The 17,593-nt window shown below is 37.8% G+C and overlaps 1 protein-coding gene across 1 annotated transcript; it reads right to left on the reverse strand.

The window, feature by feature from the left end:
• Positions 1 to 5,875: 5,875 nt before the first annotated feature.
• Positions 5,876 to 7,540, reverse strand: LOC143861329 (uncharacterized). The gene is made up of 3 exons (XM_077372266.1): positions 6,616 to 7,540; positions 6,286 to 6,445; positions 5,876 to 6,224 (listed from the first exon to the last, which is right to left on the reverse strand). The coding sequence occupies exons 1-3, from the start codon at positions 7,538 to 7,540 to the stop codon at positions 5,876 to 5,878; spliced, it is 1,434 nt and encodes a 477-aa protein (XP_077228381.1).
• Between the last annotated feature and the right edge of the window lie 10,053 nt (positions 7,541 to 17,593).

Genomic DNA, 17,593 nt, shown 5'->3' on the forward strand with positions numbered 1-17,593 from the left:
CCTCTATCATAGACTTGATCTAAAAGACCAGACTAGTTATTACAGCTTCTTGTGCGATTATTTAAATTCCAATGGATTGTGAATTTTAGGACACCCTATATGCCTAACTAAATGCAGGTTAACCCTAAGCTAATGCAGCTGGTTCCTACAACCTATGTGTAACTAGGCTGTGTTTCTTAAGGAAAATAAAGGGGTGGACTAACTCATCTTATCCTAGTCATCAGTCGGCGATGTGAATCGCCAACTGACCGGACGGAGGCGTAACAGACTCCTAACTCTAACACAAACACAAACCATACACACAACAATCAACACGACATACCAAGGACAGACTCTTGACTATAAAACCCTCTATCTAGGACAAACTCCTAACTCTAGAGGAAGAGCTTTCGAAAAATAAGATTTTAAAGAGTTTTGCTTTTTTTAAAAGATTTAAAAGATTTCTTTACAAAGTTTGGCTGGAATTGGGATAATGGTCCCAAGCTGCACTACGTACCTCGTGGAGGAGGATCAAGCCAACGTAGTTCGGAAACAAACTTTCCTAAACTACCTCTAAAAACTTTAAACTCTTCAAATATTTTTCTGAATTTTTAAGGTTTTCAAATATTTTTAGATGTTTTAACTTTCAAATGCTTTGGATTTTAAAATTCTTCAGTGTCTTTGGACCTTTAAATGCTTTCACTCTTAAAGGGAACACGCAAGCACAACCACAAACTAGGGCAAAGCCCTAAATGTAAAGGGAAAACCCCGAACAAACAATTAGTGTCTCAAAGAGACGAACCACAACAAGTAAACAAGTGCCCCAAGAACAGAGAAAATGATCTAAAATCCCAAGTAAGCTACGCTCTAATAAGAGTATGCTAGTCTCAGACAAATAAGAATGACAAAAACTCTAAAGGAGAAACTCCTAACTAAAACACTAAAAAAGGGGTACAACTTAGAGAGGGGCTCTATAAATGAGGCAAGGCATGCCTCCTATGGATACACTATCTATCAAAATCATGGTAACCTTCCTGAGAGTAGGCTCTAAATTAGGCTTGTCTCTGAAGGAGAACTACCTAGCAAGACAAATCATGTCTCCTAAAATGGAGGGCTCTAGATAACTCTTTCATTGCCCTTGCAATGAGGAAAAAATTCTATCTAAAGAAGTGTCTAAAAGACTGTTTTAATCTACTATATAAAGGAGGGGAGCGCTACTTGGACTAAGTAAGTCCCCTAAGGATGATCTTGGGCTAGCGCCTTCATCGCCCTTGGTATGGATAAAATCTTAAGTGAATGGACAAAACCCTAGCCTAGGAAAACAACTCTAAAGAAGATAAAATCCTTTATCCTATAAAAGCCCTAAGTCCACTATAGTATCTTAGAAGTAATGAGAAGACTATAAGCCTATCTTGAAGGGTTAAGTGACCAAATCAACCAAAATAAAAGGACCTGTTATAACAATGAAGAGAATAAACTAGGAATAATCTACAATCAATGAATGACTTTTTACTAGTATATACATCCATGCCAATATCAATATCCATATCATCCTTCTTATCCTTTTTACAAAAGTAGTCATCTGTACTGATTTATTCTTATGCATACATATATGGAATCTTGGTAAATATAAAAAATTATAGTCATCATGCGGATTCATAATACACACATATGTTCCAAAATTAAAAGCAAGACAAAACTAGAAGTAATTTGGACCTCCAAAACCCAAAAGAATAGACTCACATGCACTAATATATACCACCCAGATCCTCGGGCACAAGCAGTTTAAACAAAAGATTTAACAAAAAAAAAATAAAAAAATTAAGGATCTTCCCTAATAGTATAGCAAATCTCAAAATACATAACAATCATATGTAGGGAAGTTATTCATTCTGCATTTAATCTTCTAATCATTTTAGACACAATACAAATGCTATCATCTTTTGATACTACTTTTGTTACTTACATATGATTACTGAAGTGTTAACTTAAATCTTAAAAGACTCGGTCACTGATTCCCTTATGATGTTCTTTAAGCACATATATCAAAAGTTAAAATGAAACTTGTACTTTAACCACTGTCTTAACTTAGAATCAAAAGGTATTCAAATCTTAAAGTCAATTTTTCCAACAAAACTGCTGAAATAAAAGAAAGTTTAAGAAGGAATGAATTCTGCTATAGGGCTTATATCCTATTTCTTTTTTTTCTCAAACCAAGGAAATAATTCATTTTGCAAATACTTTCATGGTTTGGAATCAATGATAAAATTCAGTTAACTAGCAAGCATTCCAATGGCTAAAATCCACTCAATAATAAATAAATAAAACTTTCATTGATTTTTTCAAATGTCCAGAAGATCACATATAGCACATAGAAACAATAAAAATATGAAATCTTGGTTGGTTTATGAATACCCTTATTCAAAACATGACCTGCCATGTGAATAAAAACACTTGGTACTGTATTAGTTCTTTCTAAATAACGTAACTGAAGTAAAATTGATCTCGATCAATTAAAGCCTGCCTCTATAGCTTTCATACAGGAATAAATCAAGAGAGTACACTTAAATAAAAAATAAAAAATCGAAAAGATATAAAAAGTACTCTTTTCAGTTTATGCTCATAGTATTCTTATTTATATAAGATGACTGTTATATGTGGAATGGGAGCAGCAGTAGTATCATTGCTAAAAAAATAAGGTCAATATTAATTACCTAGAAAATGATATGGCCACAATCTTATTCAATCCACAACATCACCTTATATTTTATTGGTATGGACTCTATTAAAAGTTATGTCAATTACATTTTCACAAGGGAAATTCCATACCAATGAAATCAGTTGTGTCAAAGAAGATGAAATGATTTTCATGAATTTGAAAAAAAAACATAAAACGGGGTCAAGAATGAAGTAAAACCAAAACTCTCTATTGTACCATGTTAACTAACGAACTTCTCCAGAAGCTTAAGCTATTGGAGAAGTTGGTAAGTTAACATGGTATCAGAGCAAATGCCTGGGTTCAAACCTCCTTCATAGCAAAATCCACATGCAATGGCTAAATCCAAAAGTGGGGCCACATGTGCCACGTGTAGGCCAACCCTAGAAAGAGGGGCCACACGTGAGGGGGAGTGTTAAAGTATAAAAGATTAAATACTGCATTTCTCCAATAGCTTAAGCTGTTAGAGAAAGGCGTTATTTATCTTTTATTCTTTAACACTCCCCCGCACGTGTGGCCCACTTGGCAAACACGTGGCACATGTGGTCCCACTTTGGGCCGACCATCGCATGTGGATTTTTGCTATCCGGGAGGTTTGAACTTGAGACCTTTGGCTCTGACATATCACGGGAATGACTTTGCCACAGTCATTTTAATTGAAACATGGATCCCTTCCCTAGTAGACCTTTTGAAAATAGTATTATTTTATAAAACTACCTATTTCATCAGCTCCTCATGATTTAACCCTCTCATATACATAACAGGGTTAGAGAATAAGGTAAGAGGGCTGGTAATGTCAATTGGAAAGATAAGGGAATAAGGTTAGAAATATGTAAAAAAAATATGCAAAAAGGCTGTCAATATCATAGTGAGATGATGGCTGTCAAAGTTCAAAATAAAAGAATGGGCTGCAAGGGCTGCCAATATAACAAGGGTATAAGAATTATCTAGCCATTTCAAAAGTACGGTAAAAAAAAAACTAAGGATAATACCTTCAACACTCAGGTCATGTAAATATAAAGCATAAAGGTAAAATTATCCTCAAATGAATGTAATAAATGGTTGGTCTCATTTAAAAATGTACTACAGTTCAAGCATAAATGAGACAAAATTACTTAAACTATAAAGAGAATTAAAACAGGTAGGGATTGAGCTATGTTTTACTCGAATGAATCCTTATGGATCTCTGTTAATGCCTTTCTTTAAGCTAAATTTTAAAATTTCATAATGGACACACACTCATACGCACATACACATGTACACACATAGACATAGACACACATTCATACATACTGACACACACACAACGAACAATCATTGACACATAATCACACACTCATGCACATAGGTTTTGAACACTTACATAAGTCAAATATTACTAAGAAAAAAAGGAAAAAACTCTTTCTAGCCATAGCAGGTCATCACTACCTCTACAAGAGTGTACTGATAATAGCAGTGGCTTAAGCACAATGGAATTCACCTGTTATTTGCAGTTAATACATGTCTTACTATGGCAATAACCTATTTCAACAAAACCTATCAAATAATCATCAGTCAACAAAGGAAAATCGATAGGCAAGAATATAACTACTGGTCATGAGCAAAATCATCTTTAGCCTAAAAAAAGACTATTGAAGTGAACAATATAATTCTAATATGAGTTGGAACCAAAACAAAATTCCATTACTACTTTTTATTAAATATGAAACAAATGAGAATAAGGTTAAAAAGAAAATGGACTAGAACCAAAGACTACTTCTCATCCCAAAGTTTTTATGAACATTGAATAAGAAATACATAAACCAAACTTGAGACTCAATTTCTTCAAGAAAATGACTCAAAATTTATACATTTGCAATACGAAAATCTTGATCGAAAACAAACAGGTTAGGAAACTGAATGAAAATCTCATCTTCTTATACTTATTGCATTTTTCTGTCTTAAAAATCAGCTCCAGATGTAAAGAAAAATTGCACCACCAGAATTAAAATTAAAAAAAACAAAAAAAAACTTCTACCTAATCAAAACAGGGTGAGTTCACAAATTGAATCAATGCCTTGCAGGAAGTAATTATTCAATTTCTAAACAAAATCATAACGATAGATAAATTTATCACGCATTTCAGATATGATAACTACATGCCAGAGAAGAATTATTTATTCCAAATTTGCACACAATCCTAGCCATCAGATCATAAAAAAATAAATTCCTATATAACGTAATTGAATATAATTTTAACAAAGAAATAATCCTTACCTTCTTCTTTGAAGAGATGAGAGAATATAAAATTGTTTTGGATTAAAGCCTTCTTGCCTGCCTCCTTTTTTTTCTTTTCTAAGCTTTGAATAATTTTTTAGCAAAAAGAAAAATCAGATCTGAATTTTCCAAAAGTCAAGCTAGGATTTCACAAAAAGGAAGTAAAATTCTAGGCTTTCAAGGCTTAGCTAAGGTGTAGAAAAAAAAGATTAGCTCAAATCTGAATCATGAGAGCCGGCTAGAGCTTGCCGGAGAAGAAGAATGGCTGACCGGAGTATGACCGGAGCACAACCGGGAAATCTACCGGAGAAGATAGTGAAAACGGATTAGGGTTTGGCTCAGATCTACTTTCTCTCTCTAAAAATCTCAGAGCTTCTCTCTCTAAAGGTGCTAAAAAAAACCTAGAAAATGAAGATTTTCTCAAATGAGCTTTCTGACTCTCTATTTATAGAATTCAGACAAAATTTTTGAAACCCGTTAGTTGACGAGGCACCCCCTTTTATGTATTTTAAACTCAGTTTCAGTTTGGAAGAGTGGTCTCTTGAAAAGTGTTAAATGAAAATTAAGAAATAGATTCATGCCCTTTAGTTACCTATGGAAACCCTCTGCTGCACATTAAACTAACCAGAACACCCTCAAACTGGATAAAACACCCCCCCTTTTTGCTACACTATGCTACACTACATTATCCACTTCACTCGTTCGCTATGCAAACCGCGATGTATTTCAACGAAATTTTGCGAAGTCCTTCATGGGACCCTAACATACTCTAGGAAAGAAACTAGGACTCTAGTTCCATTGTTTAAAGAAAACTTACTCAAACCAAGTAGCTTAGGGTTCGGTCAAAATGAGGTGTCTACAGATGCCCCTCTTTGGCAGAGCGTGCTTGTCGCGCGAATACCAAAGCTGAACAGACAACACATTTTATGAGGCCAGAGTTCCGATGACGTCCCTCCGGGTGCCATCATACGCTAATATACCCTGCTTTGAAGGAATGAAATCACCGGGCCCAAAGCCCAAAGTTGCGGCAGTACCTAGTGGACAAATATTCAGAGCAGACCCATTATCGACTAGTACTTCGGGTACCCTCTTCTTGTTGCAGATTACAGTGATTTTGAGTGAACGGGTGTGATCTCTTCCTTCAGGAGGTAAATCGCCATCTGTGAAAGATATTGCCTTGGAAGTCTTGGCCACAGCAACTAGGCTTACCAACTCATCGGGTGTAATCTCAGTTGACACCTGAGCAGCATTCAACTCTCTGAGTACAACCTTCCTATGCTTTGACGAAGACATAAGTAGACCCCAAATGGAAACGTTTGCCTGGGTCTTCTAACTGCTTCAACAGGTTATCCTCTTCCTCATCTGCACTCGGTCTATTCTGCCCCTGATTATCGGCTGCTCTTACTACTTCTGCAGGGTTTTCTGCTCTCAACTCTGCGGGCTTGAACACACGGCCACCCCTTATAACATGACGAAGCTCGTCACACTGATCTTCTAATAATAGCAAATCATCGCATCCATTCTCAAAACATACGGGGCTTCATTTACCTCTTCTTCTTCAAAATCATCAATCCTTAGAACATAAGGAGTTTCTTGTTCTGCCTCAACATCCTTTCATCGAAGGACATATGGTCGAGAGGACGCCTCTACCAGATCGGTACTACCCATCCAGAGGGCATAAGACCCTTCTCTTTCCATCTCTTCGATCTCCTCAGGGTCAAACCTTATGATATAAGGTTCATCAGGAGTGATTATACAAATGAGAGCGGATGGATCAAGAACTGGCTCCTCAACAAAAATGGCGTTCGTCTCAGGAGGAGGAATATCATGATGATTAGGAAGGGGATTTTGAGTTACATTGGACATTTCCACCTCAAGCTTTCCCTTCTCTAACATAGTCTGGAGCGCATGCTTTAAAGCCAAACATCTTTCAATGAGGTGACCCGAATTTCTGTGGTACTCACAATACTGGTCTAATCTCCAGTATGGGGGCAGCGGGTTGGGTACTGGCCTGATTTCAGGTAGTCTCATTTTCTTATCCCTTATCAGCCTTTTCAGAATCATAGGTAAAGGATACGAAAGTGGATCAAAGTGCCTCTGAGGTTTCTGCTCTACTGGTGCAGGCGCTAGCGCTAGCTTTGCCACTTCCGTTACAGTCTTGGCCGCTGGGCGAACATAGTTCACCTGGTCTACTTCTTTCTGTACAACCACAGGTCTCTTTCCTTCTCTGATGTCTGATGGAAATCTGGCCCTCAGACCCTTAGCTATTACATCCTCAGTCCTCGTCCCAGTCTTAATCAGATGGTCAAAGTCGGTGTAATGCTGAGGAGACATGAAATGGAAATACTGCGGCGACAAACTCTTAATTACCAGCTTGATCTGATCTTCTGATAGCCTCTCACTCAGTTGTGCAGACTTTCGACGCCAACGACGGATAAAAGATGTAAAGGTCTCCAGTGGACCTTGCTTTAACTGCTTGAGGTCTCTCTTGGTAACCTCTATTCCTTCCTCCATCGAAACTGTTCTACAAATTTGTTGGAGATGCTCTGCAAGGTCTTCACCACTTCGGGTTTCTGACGCAGAAACCATTTCTTCGCAACCCCAGTAAGAGACATTGGAAAGACCCTGGCCATTTGTTCAGGAGCTAGCCCATGCTGCTATGACAGCTCAATAAACCACCTCATATGGTTCCGGGGACACCCAGTCCCATCATATTTGTCATAATCGGGGGTTTTAAATTTAGGGGGCAAGTGGCCCCAGGAGACATTATGAGCTCGGATATATCGAACTGCTTCGGGCCTTGATGCTTCAAGCTTTCCATGTCTTTTGTCAGCTTCTCCAATTGATCAGCTACCTGCTTCTCCTTATTATACCGGGCCATATCTGGGATGCAATATTCTTCAGCATACTGCTCTTCTTCCAGGTCGACATTTACTGGTGGAATAAAAGGACGGTTCAAGTTTGCAGGGTTCGGATTTGCAGGCATGACGGGAGGGGGTTGAACTGCAGGTGCTCTAGAAGTAGAGACCTTTTTCATTAGACTGAGCTTTCATTTGGGCCATCTCTTCTTTCATAAAGGCCATATCTCGGGTAAGATTCATCATCATCTCTTGAATTTTAGCTAGCGCATCAGTGGGTTCAGCCATTTGGACAAATTCTGAGGATTCAGATGACTCAGATAAAGAGGGTGCAGATTGCTCCGGTAAGGTTAGCGGTTCAAATTGACGAATGAGTCTAGACGTCGTTGACTGTCTAGACCACGCAGGTTGACTGACACTTGAGGGAGCGATGTTTGCTCCATTTCAGAATCCTGAATTAGAAATTAACATACTAAATTAAAACGATAACAATTGAGATAAAGTATCTGTACCAATAAAGATAAGAGAAAATTATGAATACTTTTCCATTGATCATTAGTCAAACTGTAGTTACAATCAAAACATTAATCTTTGTTAACAATTGGATGAAAGTAACCATTTACAATGAAATTTGAAGAAATTAAAATGACAATTTCATGAAAAGGAATCTTCAAAGCTCTCCAATTCGAGCTCTCCGGTATGCAGGCTCCTCCAGTTTTCTCCCTTCCGAAGCCTAGACGTGAAAGCAAATCTCTTCTCTGTGACTTTGTCTCTACAAGAAGCTACTGTGGACTCAATGAGATTAGGAGTAAGGTTTTCACAACAAGGTGGCGTAATAACCCTGGGAGGACACAAGATCCCAGCAATCTGACGAGGGAAGCACAAAGGTGCATATAAAGAAGATTTTTCTAAACCCATGAGGTAAACAAATGAGTATGGGGAGGTGCTGGTGATAATTTGTGGGCATGACTAACTTACCCAACGAAATTGGATTTCCCCTACATTCTGCAACCAATGGTGCCATTCATTAAGCGGAGGTTGCTTAACCTTTGTTTTCCAGGAGTGAAAACTCTTAAGGGTGTATTCGATGCGGTTCTGCGGCTGAAGGATAGTGAGTTTTTCACAAAGCCACACGTATAGCAGCTTAGCACATCCGAAAAAATTATCCTGAACCTTTTTACTAGCAATAAGGTCTAAGCCATAAAAGGTTTCTGCTAGCATGGTAGGGACAGGATTTCTCCCCTCATTAATTTGTTCTACTATCTTCAACAAGGTGAAAGGGGCAGCACTAGAATCTCCACAAATGACATGGCGTGCAAATACAGCAAAGGTTAAGGCATTACGTCGACATTCCTGAAAATGGGAGTCGGCAGGATCAACGTTTTTGGAAAAGAGTTCATTAAGGGCTTGAAATTGCACATTCTTCTCTCTTAAGCATGGCAGAGTCTTTACAGTCTTATTTTCGAACAATTTGCAAAAAAGATCACGAGCTATGCTTGAAGGTCGGATCCAAAGTCCTTCAGGAGGGAGCTCTAACAGGGCACACCAATCTTCAAATATAGGACAAAGTTCAAAAGACCCAAATCGAAAGACATGAAAAACAGGATCCCAAAGTCCAGCAGCTACTTGAAGAAACTTCCAATTTATACCGCGACTATTCAGATGGGTAAACAAACTGATGAAATGCTCAACCTTACTCCTTTCTTCATACCTTAGCGAAAAAGATTTAATAGTCTCAGCTGTCCATTTGTCTAACAAATTGTTTGCCATGATCAGACCTAACATTCAGATAAGACAAAGATCATGAGGGAATAGGGATAATTTGGTATAGACAAATGACAAGGATAACTTGGCAATTAATTATATGAAAAGGATACAATTGATGACCCTGAATTTTTCATCAATGATCAAGGATGATCAGTAGATCAGAAAAGTAGATCATGGCCACAAAATGACAAAAGTAGGTCATAGACCGGATCTAAGTCTGACGATGGATACCAACAACTGTATGATCAAGGAGATCGGTAATTATAGACCATGGCCATAAAGACAGCGAGCGAGCCACCGACCAGATCTAGACAAAGCAAACAGACAAGCCAGGATCTAACCTAATGGGTAGTATGCACAATAAGAATATATGACACAACAATAGAATGTGTACACAATCAGAGGGTAATATGTACTGTGGCCATGAGAACGACAGGTATAGGTCACCAATCAGGTAAACCTGAAAGAATGTGAAATGTGTTAGCCTAAGGGTTCAACAAGTACTCCTATTGAAATGTTTTGATAATTAACAAACTCAATTTGTTATAAAATAAATGTTTTATACACTAATGATTTCCATTGGCAAAGTTATGATGTTCATAGCTAGCATCTTTAAGAGTGCATGACAAATGGCAAATCATTCAAGCTCAAAATAATATCAAAGGCATGAAGAAGGCATCACCATCTCAAGGGCATTCAAAGACAAGATTGAACTCAAGCACATGAATGGCAATCAACTCAAAAGTTCAAGCTTGGCTCAAGCATCAGTGGAGCTAAGTGAAGACATGTCAAAGCCTCTACAAGGTGTCAACAAGATTGAAGACCAAGTAAATTTAGAATGTAAATGGTCCTTCATGTTTAATCTAGGTCTATGGCACAAAGGAGATTTAAAATCAATCTAATTAGAACTTAATGGGTTTGTGAATGATCATAGTGGTGTCCCAACATTGTTGGACCCTCATGACATTCTAATTATCTTGATAAATCAAAGTTCCAAAAGCCCAAACGAAAACAGCCAAAATATAAGGAAAAACTCTGCTGTCGTAGGCTTCTCGGAACTCCGAGAATATTCTCGGAGCTCCGAGCTTGGAACTCCGAGAAAATTCTCGGAGCTCCGAGAATTGTTCCAGGTTAAAAAAAAAATAGACTCGGAGCTCCGAGCCCGGAGTCCGAGAAGACCGTTGGGGAGCGAAAAAACTGTGTATTTTTCTCCCCTCTATATATATGAACCTAGGGACTCTTGGAACACTACCTAAGGAGTTTACAAAGATTTCAAGAGCACAAAAAGACATTCATTCTCCTTCTCTTGAAGATCTTCACTCTCCATCTCTCTCTTGTGCCATTTTCTTTAGATTATTCTTGAGAGACTTTAGGACTTTCATTTGTTCATCTTGTTCTTGTGAGAGTGAGTGAGCTTTACTTTAAATTAGCCTATCTAGAGGCAAGTAAGATTTTTCATTTCATCTTCTTTGTATTTGGCACAAAGGGCGCCGTAGAAGACCCTTGGAGCGTGAAGCTCGATTTGTACAAGGCGGAAGGAACGCCGTATTTAAGTTCCTTGGAGAAGATAGTGGAAACCTCAAGGAGAGTATCTTGAGAAGAGTGGAGTAGGTCTTGAGCCAAGACCGAACCACTATAAAAATCATTGTGTCAAAGCTTCCTTATTTCTTCACATCCTCTCTTGTGGTAAGCTTTTTACTATTGTTTTAAATACTATATTTGAGTTTCAATTCAATCTAAAACTAGTGCAATCTAAGTTTTCAAAATCCTTAAAATTTGAAAAGAAACCCAATTCACCCCCTCTTGGGTTGCTAAGTGGAATTTCACTTGGTATCAGAGCATAGGCTCTTACATAGGATTTCTCTTTGAAAACCTACAAGGGAAAGATCCAAATGGCAACCTTTTCTCATAGCAATGAGGGGCAATCCACTACTAGTCCTCCCTTCTTCAATGGCTCAAACTATCCATATTGGAAAGCTAGAATGAAAGTGTTTTTGAAATCTTTAGATTTTGATGTTTGGAGAAGTATCCAAAGTGGATATAATGAACCTAGTGTTGATATGGAACTATGGGATGAAAATGAAAGAAAAGAGTCCACTATCAATGCAAAAGCAATGAACGCCTTGATTTGTTCCTTATCTCCCAAGGAGTTCAATCGAGTTTCTACTCTTGAAACCGCTAAGGAGATTTGGGATATGCTAGAGATAGCTCATGAAGGGACAAATCAAGTAAAAGAGTCCAAGATGAATCTTCTCTTTAGAGAATATGAACTATTCATGATGGACCCTAATGAAACCATTGCCGAAATGCATACTAGGTTCACAAACATAACAAATGAGTTAAGATCATTAGGTAAACAATTATCTAGCAAGGACTTAGTTACCAAAATACTTAGGTCATTACCTAAAGATTGGGATCCCAAGGTCACCGCCATTGAAGAAGCAAAAGACGTATCAAAAATGGGCTTAGAAGACTTAATAGGATCATTAATAACTTTTGAAATGGTTTTAAAAGGAAGAGAAACCTTAAACAAACAAAAAGAAGATACAAAAAGAAAAGGAATAGCTTTTAAAGCAAGAGTTGAGAGTGAAGAGGAAGAGAGTGAAGAAGACACACAAGATGATTTTGCTCTCTTCACCAAGAGATTCAAGAAATTTCTCAAGTTCAAGAAATGAGGCAACTCTAGCCAAGGAAGAAATAGACCTTCAAGCAAAGAGGAAATGAGATGTTATAAATGCAATAAGGTTGGTCATATAAGGCCAAATTGCCCACTCATCAACAACAATGACAAGGATAAGAAGAATAGAAGAAATGGCAAAAAGGCCTTGTGCGCGGCGGCGTGGGATGAAGGGAGTGCTTCATCCGGAAATGAATCCAATGGAAAGGATGAAGATGACCTTTGCTTCATGGGACTCGCCGATGTGACATAAGATATCTCCGTATCCGAGGTAAATGATGTTGATGATATATCTCATGAATTCTCTAATGATGAACTAATATTTGCTTGTGAAAAACTTCATGAAAATTTGAATTTACTACTTGCCAAAAACAAAACAATGAAAAAGTTCTTACAAGATATAACTAGGGATTTTGGGTTCTTGAAAAAGGAATTCGATTTACAAATCAATACAAGTGAAAAATTGATTTTGGAAAACAAAGCTTTGAATGAAGAAGTAGACAAATTAATCTTTGAAAACAAAAGCTTGAAAGAGGAAAATGAGAAACTTGTTTTGAAATGCAAAGAACTTGATTTAACATTTCAAAAATTCTCATGTGGCAAAAACAAACTAGATGAAATTCTTGAAAATAAGCTTGTCTCTCTAGAAAAAAATGGTCTTGGTTACCAACCCCTTTCTAAAGGAAAAGTCTCATTCAAAAATAAGTTTATGATGAATTCCTCTCACATCCATGCTAACACTAGTGCGTTTATTCCTACTTGTCACTATTGTGGTAGAATAGGACACTTAAGGTTTGCATGTAATGTTAAAAAATCAAGAGCATCTAAATTTATGTGGGTTAAAAAAGATGAGCTTTATGATGTTGCTAACCTTGAAGGACCCAAGAAAAAGTGGGTACCTAAAACTTCAACATGAGTTTTTTATTCTTGTAGGTGTGCTTGAAAGGAAAACCCTCGAAGGACAAGTGGTTCTTGGATAGTGGTTGCTCAAGGCACATGACGGGAGACGTAACCAAGTTCGCATGTGTCACCGTGAGTCATCAAGGAAATGTCACATTTGGGGATGATACAAGAAGCAAAATCATCGGTGAAGGTACCATTAAGATTAAGGACATTTTAGTTGAACATGTTATGCTCGTTGATGGTCTTTCATTTAATTTGATAAGCATTAGTCAACTATGTGATCTTGGTCACAAAGTTCTTTTTGAAAAAGATAGATGTAAGATTTTGAAGGCTAAAAATAATGAAGTTGAATTTGTTGCATATAGAGATGGCAATATGTATTCATTAGCATTAGAAGACCTTGAAAATCAAAACATCCAATGTCTCTCCGCCATGGATGATAACCCTTGGTTATGGCATAGGAGACTTGGTCATGCTCATATGGATTTGATTTCAAGATTATCTTCAAAAAATCTTGTGAGAGAGTTACCTAAACTCAAATACATTAGAGATAAAGTTTGTAGTGCTTGCATTCAAGGAAAACATGCTAAAGACTCTTTTAACCCATAAGTGTATTATCCACCTCTTGTCAACTACAACTCCTTCACATGGACCTATTTGGTCCCATGAAGACTCATAGTAGAGGAGGCAGTAGATATGTTTATGTGATTGTTGATGACTACTCTAGGTTCACTTGGGTGTTGTTCTTAACTAGTAAAGATGAAACCTTCAAGAAATTTGTCAACTTGTGGAAGCGAATTCAAAATGAACGAGGAGTTTTCATAAATGAAATTAGAAGTGATCATGGAACTGAGTTTGAGAACATTGAGTTTGATACCTTTTGTAATGAAAATGGAATCAAGCACAATTTCTCGGCTCCAAGATCTCCCCAACAAAATGGGGTAGTTGAAAGGAAAAATAGATCAATTATTGAAATGGCTAGAACCATGTTAAATGAGCATAATGTTCCAAGACACTTTTGGGCGAAAACCGTTCACACGGCTTGCTATCTTTTAAATAGAGTGCTCATTAGACCTCACCTTAACAAAACACCTTATGACCTATGGTGTGGAACACCCCCCAAAGTTAGCTATTTCAAAGTTTTCGGTTGTAAATGTTTTATATTAAACATGAAAGACACCTTGCACAAGTTTGGTTTCTCTCCCAAATAGAACCCAAGTCCATAAAAGAAGCTGAAAAGGATGAATTTTGGATTATTGCTATGAATGAGGAACTAAACCAATTTGAGAGAAACCAAGTATGGAGGTTAGTTCCTAGGCCTAGTGATCACCCGGTTATTGGGACTAAATGGGTGTTTAGAAACAAACTCGATGAGCATGGAGATATTCAAAGGAATAAAGCTAGATTAGTAGCCCAAGGTTACAACCAAGAGGAAGGTATCGATTATGATGAGACCTTTGCTCCGGTTGGTAGATTGGAAGCCATAAGGATGCTACTTGCATTTGCATCCCATAAAAACTTTAAGTTGTATCAAATGGATGTGAAGAGTGCATTCCTAAATGGGTATATTATGGAGGAAGTTTATGTTGAACAACCTCCCGGTTTTGAGGATTTCAAATACCCTAATCACGTATATAGGTTGGACAAAGCCTTGTATGGTCTAAAGCAAGCTCCTAGAGCTTGGTATGAGAGGCTTAGCTCCTTCCTATTGGAGAGTGGCTTTCAAATGGGCACGGTTGACAAAACCTTGTTCATTAAAAGAAAATGAAAAGATATGCTTATTGTTCAAGTCTATGTAGATGACACAATATTCGGTGCTACCAATGATAAGATGTGTGAAGAATTCGCACAATCCATGCAAAAAGAGTTTGAGATGAGTATGATGGGAGAGCTTACCTATTTTCTAGGACTTCAAATCAAACAATGTAAAAATGGAATTTTCATCAACCAAGAGAAGTATACTAAGGAACTCCTTAAGAAATTTGGCATGGATGGCTCACAAATCAAGCCAACTCCTATGAGCACTTCCACCAAATTAGAAAAGGATGAAAGTGGGAAACCGGTTGATGAGAAAAAGTTTAGAGGAATGATAGGTAGTCTATTATATTTGACCGCTAGTCGGCCGGATATAATGTTTAGTGTGTGCATTTGTGCTAGGTTTCAATCGGGTCCTAAAGAGTCTCATTTGAGTGCAGTTAAGAGGATATTCAAATATCTCAAAGGAACTCCTTCTTTAGGATTATGGTATGAACAATCCAATGAATTCAACCTAGTAGGATTTTCGGATGCCGACTTTGCCAGTTGTAGAATTGATAGAAAAAGCACAAGTTGCACTTGTCAATTTCTAGGAAGGTCTCTAGTGTCTTGGTTTAGCAAAAAACAAAATTCGGTAGCCTTGTCTACAACCGAAGCAGAATACATTGCGGCCGGCGCTTGTTGTGCACAAATCCTATGGATGAAGAACACTCTCATGGACTACAATCTTGCATTTAGTAATGTTCCAATCCATTGTGATAATACAAGTGCCATCAACTTGACAAAAAATCCAATTCAACATTCTAGGACTAAGCACATAGAGGTAAGGCATCATTTCTTAAGAGATCATTCTCAAAAAGGGGATATTGAAATTAAGTACATCCACACCAATGAACAATTGGCGGATATCTTCACAAAACCCCTTATGCTCTGTTTGGATGCCGGGTTTTTTTTTTCCTGGGATTTATGTGGGTAAAGGTAGGAGAAAAAAGAGGGGAGAAGCATTAATTAGAGAAAGATATTATGATGAGTGGAGAGAGAGGGTAGAGAGAGAAAGAGAGAACACCCTTTTCAAGACAAGATTTTGCTGATGTCAGCAAGAAAAAGCTGATGTGACCACTAAAACTTTACCCACATAAATCCTGCGAACAAAAAAAACCTAGCATCCAAACAGAGCATTAATGAGGATCGATTTTGTGACCTTAGAAGTGGACTCAACATTTGGAGCTTGAATCAAGTCAAAGAGTTTGCACATGAAGCATGAATAGAAGACACAATTCTCCATGTATTTATCTATATATATATATATATCTTTTTTTTTTGTGACTACATTGTTTTAGATGATCCAACCCTAACTCTAAAACTCACTCAATTGGTACCCATAGCCCACTTCATGTCAAGGGGGAGTCGGTACCATCACCCTTAATTAAGATATCTAACACTTTGGCCATGTGCCATCATCTAAACCATCGATTAGTCATATGTGTAACTAACATGCATTGGATCATGTAATCATGTAATCATGTCATCCATCCATTCAAAAAATAAAAATAAATAAATAAATCTCGGAACTCTGAGAAAAGGGACAGAGGGCACCTGGAAAGGTTCTCCGAACTCCGAGAAAATTTCTCGGAACTCCGAGATTTAGTCCAGGTGGTCTCGGAGCTCCGAGAAAATGTCTCGGAACTCCGAGAATCAGGGCAGTAGAAAATAAAAAAAAATAGTGTGTTCTCGGAACTCTGAGATTTTTCTCGGAGCTCCGAGAATCGGGCCAGGCGCTTAAAAACCCTGGACCCGGTTCGTTTTTTTTTATTTTTCTCTCTTCCTTCCCTCTTCCTTCCATTTCTCCTCAAACCCTACCTCCCTTTTCATTGTTTTTCTTCCTTTTCTCCCTCCATTTTCCTCCACAAGCCTCTTCTCCCTTCACAATCCCTCTCTTCTTCCTAGAAACCTTTCTTTTCTCCTTCAAACCCTAGGATTTCACCCCTTTTTCATTTTTCCTTCTTCCTTTCTCCATTTCTCCTATTTTCTTCCATTCTAGGGCTATTCTCTTTTTCTTCACCATTATCCTTCTCTAATTCTCTCTATTTCTCTCTATTTCTCCTATTTTCCTTCATTTTAGGGCTATTTCTCCTTTTTATTTTTCTCTACCCTCATATTTCCTCTCACAATGCCTCCTAAAACTAAAAATCTCAACATTGGAGGCTCCTCCCAAGCTGCAGACCCCGAATACGTGCCTGAAGAAGTTCCCGAGGAAGAAGGGCCTTCTCGGAAGAAGGCGAAGGCGAAGGCTGTGGCGGCTGAAGAATGTGAAATGTGATTGACAAAACTAAGGATATCCCACTAGAAATGGGTCCTAATCTAATCACCCGACATAATCAAATATACATAAGGAATCTGTACAATCTGAGAATGAAAGACAGGCTATGGCCACAATAATGGCAAAAGAAATGCCACCAACTATATTGAAAGAATGTAAATAGAATGAATTGGACCAGGAATACCCACTGAGAATGGGTCCTAATCTAAACAGTCGATTCATCCAATAGGGTATGTACAAGAAGATGGCAAAAACTGTGAACGGACTCAGCAAATAAGACATGTACAAAGGAACGACACAACTGTACACTCAAGAAGCAGAACGTAGACCATGGTCAAGATAACGACCATGGAAAATTACCG

Source organism: Tasmannia lanceolata, unplaced genomic scaffold, assembly GCF_043159265.1.
Source record: "Tasmannia lanceolata isolate RefF3 unplaced genomic scaffold, GAP_Taslan_0.1 ptg000037l, whole genome shotgun sequence".
Taxonomy (NCBI): Eukaryota; Viridiplantae; Streptophyta; class Magnoliopsida; order Canellales; family Winteraceae; genus Tasmannia; species Tasmannia lanceolata.

What these genes read in the sequence shown, in the direction of transcription:
- LOC143861329 (XM_077372266.1), bottom strand. Translation starts at nt 7,540, where the DNA reads ATGGTTTCTGCGTCAGAAACCCGAAGTGGTGAAGACCTTGCAGAGCAT. An exon ending in GTCTTATGCCCTCTGGATGG is followed by an intron (nt 6,446 to 6,615) that starts GTAGTACCGATC and finishes TGCTATTATTAG; the next exon opens with AAGATCAGTGTGACGAGCTT. An exon ending in GAGGATAACCTGTTGAAGCA is followed by an intron (nt 6,225 to 6,285) that starts GTTAGAAGACCC and finishes GTCAAAGCATAG; the next exon opens with GAAGGTTGTACTCAGAGAGT.